Genomic DNA, 9,106 nt, shown 5'->3' on the forward strand with positions numbered 1-9,106 from the left:
TGGTCTATTTTGGGTTCGTGGTCTTACCCGTTTTCCTATTTAGCCCTTTCTCGAAGTTCGAGGTGTTACAAATGTAGTTGCTCACGAGAATTGAAAATGAAAAGACTTTACTTACAACACTTAAATATCATTTTTACTAATATTTTTGTCTCCTTTATTTATTTATTTATTAATTTTCTCCTTTATTTACTTTAAATATTTACCTTCATAATTCATAAATCATATTTAATTACTTATTCAATTACTTCTCTTGGTACCCATAACTCTCATGCTTTTCATACTCTTTTTAAAATATATATATATGAAGAAACATAATTTTATTCATCAAGACAACGGGTATTCTGTTGATCCCTTGATTCTTCTCTCATAAGATATATATTCATAATTCGAGGGCCGTTTGTGGCGTATTTCTCGACTTAGGATGATTTGGACTTAATCTACATAATTTGAGGGTCGTTAGTGACGTATTTCTCAAACTAGGATGATTTGGACTTGATCTACATAATTCAAGGGCCGTTAGTGACGTATTTCTCAAACTAAGATGATTTGGACTTGATCTACATAATTCGAGGGCCATTAGTGGTGTATTTCATATTCATTACCTCCAAATATTTAATTTTAAAATTTAAGATATTTTTTGGTATGCCTCCATCTTTATCTCTATAAATTCATCCTTTTTTATTTCATGAGAGTGATGAGACCCCTATCCACGGTTACCCATTTCATTCTATAGTTAAAGTAGTGAACACTTATATCACTATTGTACTATTTGATTCATGTTTTAGTTTGACTCATAGAAGAAGACTCTTGAATTTTGATTGGTTTTGGGAGAGGGTTTCGACTGTTGGCAAGAACTCAAAAAATTGTATAATGATTTTGTATTTTTTTTCCATCTATATTGATATGAATAAAGTCTTAAGAAGGGGATGTGTATGTTGTATTTTTTTTCTTCTCTTTTTTATTTTTTGTGTTTTTTCTCTATTAGACTTCTATAATTTAATTTTCTATGAATTTCAGATTGTTGTAAATTTGTATTTTTATTTGCGCTTAAGTTAGTTGTGACTTTATTGGAAGATTGCTAAGTACTTATCAAAGTTACAAAATTACAGTTGGTTGCTTTAAAGGAATTAATTTTAAGCATTAAAATACACCCCTCATTTGGTGTTTCTTGTCACTTTTAAAGATTTATTTGTAATGTTTTCATAAAATTTTAATCATTCAAACGGATCTATATAAATTTGCATGGACATACTTGCAACACATGTGTGCAATGCACGGGGCCCAATTGTTGTTCTAGAAACAGAGAACTTGGAAGCCAGGTTTTCTATAATGGTGGTGTCGGGCCAGTGTACACGCACCTCAACTATTTTCCAAGTACCTATGATTTCACATCAATATAAGTATCAGATAACTTTTCCATCAAGTTTATGCAAATGGGAAGGAATCGCCTATTCTATGGTAGCGGTAACTCTATCCACTAAGATATAGATAGATGCAAAGAAATCAAAGTGCTTTTGCTGATATTTGAACTTAAGACCTCATGGTTATCAACTCTCTTCATTGACCACTAAGCCACAACATTTTGTACAAATTACAAGATAATCTTTCTTTTTCGATTAGGTACTAATATTAGAAGGCCAAGGATTAGAACAATTTGATGCATAGATTTCATATTTCAGACAAGTCTATGAGAGAACATTGAAGGAAAATATACAGATTTTTATTGTTTGACCAATTTTCTTTAACTTTGTGCCAAGCGGAACACAAGAGTACATTGCTNGGGCCTCTTAATATGATTTTGCCTTAGGCCACGAGATCTGTTGAGCCGCCCCTGCCTTCATGATGCATAATTGGATAAGATTCCTCTTATTTTAAGCCATCAAAACACTAACTTCCCCATGTCTTTAACTCAGCAAGAACTTATCGTTATGCAGCAAATTTAGTGTCAACTAGTCATGTCGAACAACCAATAATTATTCAGCTAGATGACAGGAACAATTAAGTCAATGTAGCTTCTACAGGAAATAACAATGATCTTAAACTTTATCTCCTATCTGGCATCCAGTTGTGTGATGCTTAATTCATTGACAGAAGTTTCGCCGTGCTTGCTAGATGAAGTGTCTGCTTCAGTGGATTGGCTTCTTCCATTGAAAAAGCCTGGCTCTTTAGGCAAGGGTAGTGCAACATCACTACCCAACATGAGCACAACTGACGCCATACTCGGCCTATCTTCTGGACACTGCTGCACACATAATAGACTTACATGGGCTGGTCTTTGAACTTCAGACTGATTGCATGACCGCCTTAGTTGTGCATCTATTACTTCCATAACCCTGCTTTCTTTGAAGAGGATCCAGACCTGAATATTTGATATTATGCAGTTAGATGCTATAAGTTTTATATTACTTAACATATAAGATAGACAAGAAGTGCTCTTACATGTCCTAGAAGATTATGGTTATGGTCTGGATGGAAGAACCCTCTATTTCTCTTCCTGCTTAAAATCTCTAGAACAAGAACTCCAAAGCTAAATACATCTGATTTCACTGAAAATTTTCCTTCTCCTGCATACTCCGGAGACATGTAGCCACTGTAGGATAATGTCAAATAAACAAAGTAAGTAGCTTTTTAGTATACTGCAAATAGTTCATTGGTTTGAAGATTATTACTATGTCCCAACAACTCTTTTTGTCATGGCTCCAGTCTCATTTCCTCCGAAACTTCTTGCCATGCCAAAATCAGATATCTTTGGGTTCATATCAGTATCTAGCAAAACATTGCTAGGTTTAAGATCTCTGTGGATTATCCGCAATCTTGAGTCTTGATGTAGATAGAGAAGTCCGCGAGCAATTCCATTAATAATATGGAAGCACTTAGGCCAATCAAGCTGTGACCTCCTATCTGTATCTGCAAAAATCCAGAGCTTATAATAGGATCATTTCAAATATCCAAATCAAAGAACAGATACCAAATCCGTCTGATGATTGAACTATTTCAAGAGATGATTCATGAAATCCAAGTGCGTTAAGAGTTGAGAGAAGTGATAACCAAACAAAAAGGAACCAATCCAAGCTATTGTTAGGCATGTACTCATAAACCAACATTTTTTCTTCTGCTTGTATACAACAACCAAGAAGCTTCACAAGATTCCGATGTTGGAGTTTAGCAATGAAGATAACCTCATTCTTGAACTCATCCGTTCCCTGTGCTGAGTATCTTGAATTTCTCTTTACTGCAATTTCTTGTCCATTTTTGAGTACACCCTAGGTTTTCAAAGACAATTTAGTTGAATGAGCTTCTCCAGAATATTTGACTGACAAATAATAAACTAGAGCTTGACATAGTTGCTTAGTTAAAATAGGAAAATGACATATAAATTTTCTTACCGAAACTTGTGTTTTCCTTTTAAAGGCCCGGAAATTGTTTTCCAGGCAGTTACTATTGATACATATATTTGTAATTACAATTATTGTCAGTGGTAGTTAATCTGTTAAATATCAGTTAGTTAGAATTAGCCTCTAGCTTAGCTGTCAATTTTAAGTCAGTAAAGATAGGTTAGATATTTTATTCATACTTTGTGTATATATATGCTTTGGATATTCAGAAAATTGATTCAGTTAAGCATTCCACCAAATGTCTGTCTCTCTTCTCGGCAAATCGCCATTACAACAAAGTCAGATTATTCATCACCGCAAGCACTCTCGCTTAACTGCTACTTGTCTTTGCTTGCTTACTTCTAAAGCAAGCCAGACTGAAGACAGTACCTTTGTTCTTTTTCTGGGTTTCCACGTTAATTAACTACAATTGGTATAAGAGCTTTTTATTCTTGAGGGACTTGTGTGTGTTCATTAATCTGTTTTAGTGAATTCCATGGACGGAGAAGCAAGTTTTTCTTCAATGGCACCACCAGCTTTTAATGGAGAAAGTTATCAGATCTGGGCAGTCAGAATGTAGACATATCTAGAAGCTTTGGATCTCTGGGAAGTTGTAGAAGATGATTACGAGATTGTTCCCTTACCAAACAATCCCACAATCTCGCAGATTAAAAATCACAAGGAAAGGAAAACCATGAAATCAAAGGCAAAGGCATGCTTGTATACAACAATTTCATCCACCATCTTTACTCGTATTATGTCCCTGAAGTCAGCAAAAGAGGTATGAGATTATCTCAAGACTGAGTATGAAGGAGATGAAAGAATTCGAGGGATGCAAGTGCTAAATTTAGTNGAAGATAACCTCATTCTTGAACTCATCCGTTCCCTGTGCTGAGTATCTTGAAAGTCTCTTTACTGCAATTTCTTGTCCATCTTTGAGTACACCCTAGGTTTTCAAAGACAATTTAGTTGAATGAGCTTCTCCAGAATATTTGACTGACAAATAATAAACTAGAGCTTGACATTGTTGTTTAGTTAAAATATGAAAATGACAGATAAGTTTCTTACCAGACTTGTGTTTTCTTTTTAAAGGCCCATAAATTGTTTTCTAGGCAGTTAGTATTCAGATATATATATTTGTAATTACAATTATTCATCATTGCAATCACTCTCGCTTAACTACTACTTGTCTTTGCTTGCTTACTTCTAAAGTATTGAGAAATATATTTGTAGAGAGACTTTTATTGCGTTATCCAGAATGCGATGCCCAAGGCAAGAAAGTAGCAATCGGCTTTCAATCCTATGATTTGACTCGAATAGCTAATATCAGAGTAGCAGATATGGTTTTAGCTTCCATTGAGTTTCCATGGCTGTGGATCTTATCATGGTATTAGAGCACAGTATGTTGCTCAATCTTCAGTGAATTCTTCTTCCTCAATTATAATCCCAAACTATTCAGCTATGTTCTGTTTCTCGAAGCGCGATTCTCGTGTTTGCCATTTTTCGATTTGTCTTCTCAAATCTTCAAATATAGCTTTGATTTCACCAATTAGTTTTCTTCAATGTCTGTTACGGACAAGGACAATGATTCCAGTATCGATTCTACTAGTCCCATTTACATGCACCCATCAGATAATCTAGGTGCGAGGTGCGATGCGAGTCTCAGTTTCTTTCAGTGGCATTGACTACAGATCCTGGAGAAGGAGAGCAGGGTGATGTCTTTCGGTTAAGAATAAATTAGGCTTTATCAATGGTGAATTTAAGCGCCCAGAGCAGACCTCTGCAAGTTCCAGACAATGAGACTGATGCGACGACAGTCTGACCTCATTGATTCTGAATTCTCTTGACAAAAACATTGCTGATAGTGTCAAGTATGCTCGTGATGCCGCTGAACTTTGGAAGGTACTGGAGGACCGATATGTTCAAACTAATGGTACAAAGCTGTACCTGATTCAAAAGGACATAATAAGAAGGAAAAGTCAAGCCAAACAGGAAGCGAACTCAAAGCAGGTCCATCTGTCATGACTTCCAAAATGATTTGACTCAAGGTGTACTTGACAGCACTGGATATTATACCAAAGTGAAGAAACTGTGGGAGTAATTATACACTCTTAACTGCTAAAAACTAGTGTGTAGTTGTGCATGCACGTGCGGTGCTAAGGAGACCTTACACAAGGCTGAGCAGGATAGAAGACTGATTCTGCTCCTTATGGCACAGACCTCTCTCTCAATGCAAATACCAGGGAATAACAATTTTTTAAAAAAAGATCATTTTTAAACAATTTTAGAACCAACTATGCTCCTAGCAGGTCTACCCTTTTGTGAGTACTGCAAACTTCCAGGACATACCAAGGACAAGTGTTACAAATTACATGCCTATCTTGCACATCCATCTAATCTAATCACTCTCAAAATTCTTATTCACAGAACTCTGACCAGAATTCCAGGTACAAGAAAACTCAAAGTTTAACAACAAAGGAAAAAAAACTGTTACAGGTGTACATGGTGCTCCTGTTGATATGGCACCTACTAAGAAGGTTGGAAATCCAAATATGGACCTTACCAAGGAGCAATATGCACAACTGGTTAACTGCCCTCTCTTCGCCATCATCCTTCATTAATTTTTCATTCACAACAAATGGAGCTGCAACAAGCTTGAACCTTTTTAACAAATTCAAGGCATCCCTCTTTTGGGACAAGAAAATGCCTTCAAAAGATTGAGAAATCTCCATTCCCAGGAGAAACTTAATTTCTCCTGGATTGGGCATCTCAAAAAAAGTTTTTAGCATTTCAATTTTTAACTTCTTGAACTGCAAGAAGATTTTCACCTGTGATCATCAAATCGTCGACATACACTGATATCATAATCAACATCCCATCAGCTTGTCTTTTGAAGTACAGAGTAGGCTCATTTAGGCTTCTGTAGAAGCCTTGAGACAGAAAATGAATATCCAGCCTACTATACCAAGTTCTTGGAGCTTGTTTAAGACCATGGAGAGCTTTTCTAAGCTTATACACCTTGTCTTTTTTACCTGCAACTGTAAAACCTTTAGTTTCAATATAAATGTCTTCTTCAAGCAATCCGTGGAGAAATGCAGATTTGACATCCAAATGGAAGATTTTCCACTTGTATTGTGCTGCAAGAGTGACAAGATATCTTACTGGCTCATGCTGCGCAACTGGAGAAAACGTATCTCCAAAGTCCATTCCAGGTTGCTGAGAATAGCCTTTAACTACATGTCTAGCTTTATGCTTGAAGATGGAGCCAGCTGGATTGAACATTGTTCTATAGACCCTTTGACACCAATAACATTCTTTTGTTCTGGCCTATACACCAACTCCCAACTATCATTTTTATTAATCATGGAAAGTTCCTCCTCCATTGCTGAAATCCAGACTTTGTGATTTGCTTCTTCTTCAAATGAGGATGATTCAACAAGAGCAAAATCGCATTGCTCATAAACTTCAGCTAGTGATTTGGTCTTCAAAACAGGAGAGCCTGTAGTCAATTCAACTTTTGAATTGTTTTTGTTCCAGCAATAGGACTAGAGGAAGCATCACCTTTTGCGGATTTGGAGTTGCAACTGAAGTACTCGTACCTTGGCAATAATATCTCTATCCAAATCATAGTGGCTAGACTCATTCACTACAAGATTCTACTGACAAACACTTTCTTGCTACTTACATTATACACTTTGTATCCTTTTGCAACTGTGCTATAGCATAACATAACATAAAGTTCTGCCTTGCTATCTAATATGCCTCTTTTAGCATCACACGTGCATAGAATACCAAACCAAATACCTTCAAGTGTCTTGTAGACGACTTTATACCTTTCCATGTTTCAAATGGCGTCATGCATTGGACTGCTATAGTTGGTAATCTATTTGGCAAATAGACAGGTATTGACTGCTTTGGCCCAAGAATATTTAGGCACCTTCGTGTCTACCAACATTCATCTTGCCATCTCCATTATTGTTCTGTTCTACCGCTCAGAAACCCCGTTCTGTTCTGGAGTGTAGCTAATAGTGAATTATTGTTGGATGCCCAAATCTTTACAATACTTGCTGACTGATACAAAGTATGTTCAGTTCCATTATCTGATCTGATATACTTCAACCAGCAATCACTCTCCCTTTCTACCATAACCTTGAATTCTTTGAAAACGGAAAACACTTGAGATTTGCTACTAAGAAAGTAGACCCATGTCATTCGAGTTAGATCATCCACAAAGAGAATAAAATACTTGTTTCCACTCAAAGAAGCCGTCCTCATTGGTCCACATAAATTTGTATGAACCAACTCTAGCTTTTCCTTAGCCCTCCAAAGACTTCCTTTATGAAAGGATCGTCTATTGGGTACATCTAGCACCATACCCTTTGATTGCATATACACTAGTGAGCTAAGATTGTAATGACCGAACCTTTTGTGCCAAATCCAAGTATCATTTAATTCAACATTGAAAGAGCAATTATCAACAGAATAGCATGAAATCTGAAAGGAATTGTCACATCCTTTAGGATCATAAGTAACACATTGTTTGTCCTTTTAATTAAGAGAATATTTTTTATGAAGCATCTGAGCAACACTCAACAGGTTTTGAGTCAAATTTGGCACATAAGGAACATCATTAATAATTTTCATGCCTTCGTCAGTAGGAAATTTTTCTGACCCTCTACCGTGAGCTTGCACCAATGCACCATTTCCAAGCTTCACTTTACTTCTATCAGATCTGTCCAATGTAACAAACAGATTTCATCAATCACCATGTGCCTTGTGCACGCACTATGAACATGCCAGTTACATTGATCAACATGTGATGTGTGCGAGGCAATGAAAACCTCTTCCTCTGATTTTTCAACTTGATGATCATCCGCGAAATTCACTTGTTGTGAAGACGTACAACTTTGATTTTGCTTTTTGCGTGCAATGCCTCACAATGTGCCAATACTTCTTCCAGTATCTACATTGAATTGGAGTCCTCTTTGACTTCTGCCAACAATTATTCTCTAAGTGGTTTGTCTTCTTACAAATACCACAAGGTGGAAGTTTTCCTTTTCTCGATGAATCATCTTGGTTTCCACCAGATTTTACCTCTCCTGATTTATCCAACCAGACTTTTCTCCCTTCTTTTTGATGCTTGAATTTTTGCCTTGCTTGAAAGGCATCTTCTACTATCCTTTCACTTCTCATAGTTACCCGCAGCTCTTGGACTTGCAATTCGGAGATCAGTTCAGCCATTGTAAGAGTAGTCAAGTCACAAGACTCTTCAATAGCTGCAATTTTCTATTCCAATTTGTCTGGAAGGCTGACTGAGATCTTTTCTACAACTTTCTGATCTGGAAAGTTTTCACCAAGTATTCTTATTTGGTTTACAATCTCCATCAGCTTGGAAGAATACAACTCTCTTCAAAGTTAAGACTCTAATAGATTTTACTCTGTTCAAACTCCTGCTTTAACTGATCCCAGGCCTCTTTGGCTGTTTCACAAGCCATAATCCTCGCAAACATTGCGTCCATAAGACTTGAATGTATGCAGGTGAGACCTCTTGGAGATCTAGTCACCAACTCATTATACTTCTTAATTTTCAATGGCTGGACAACAGGTTCTCCAAGCTCAACAACTTCCCATAAGTTAAAAGCCTTTAGATAAGCCTTCATGATGATCCAAATGTGATCATTCTCTCCGGTAAAAGTTGGAGGACTCGTCGTTGGTTGATTTTCAGGTGCCAC

At 36.6% G+C, this 9,106-nt stretch overlaps 1 protein-coding gene across 1 annotated transcript in view; it reads right to left on the reverse strand.

Annotated features, from left to right (window-relative positions):
• Window positions 1-1,840: 1,840 nt before the first annotated feature.
• The window catches only part of LOC125846919 (G-type lectin S-receptor-like serine/threonine-protein kinase At4g27290), a 14,808-nt gene continuing 7,542 nt past the window's right edge, over window positions 1,841-9,106 (reverse strand). The window contains exons 4-8 of the mRNA XM_049526612.1: window positions 4,237-4,320; window positions 3,053-3,179; window positions 2,670-2,907; window positions 2,440-2,590; window positions 1,841-2,359 (exon numbers count right to left, since the gene is read on the reverse strand). Of these exons, the coding sequence (XP_049382569.1) occupies window positions 2,051-2,359; window positions 2,440-2,590; window positions 2,670-2,907; window positions 3,053-3,179; window positions 4,237-4,320 (909 nt within the window). The 3' untranslated portion in view covers window positions 1,841-2,050. The remainder of the gene's footprint in view (window positions 2,360-2,439; window positions 2,591-2,669; window positions 2,908-3,052; window positions 3,180-4,236; window positions 4,321-9,106) is intronic.

The sequence above is a fragment of the Solanum stenotomum genome, chromosome 12 (assembly GCF_019186545.1).
Source record: "Solanum stenotomum isolate F172 chromosome 12, ASM1918654v1, whole genome shotgun sequence".
In the NCBI taxonomy this organism is placed as follows: Eukaryota; Viridiplantae; Streptophyta; class Magnoliopsida; order Solanales; family Solanaceae; genus Solanum; species Solanum stenotomum.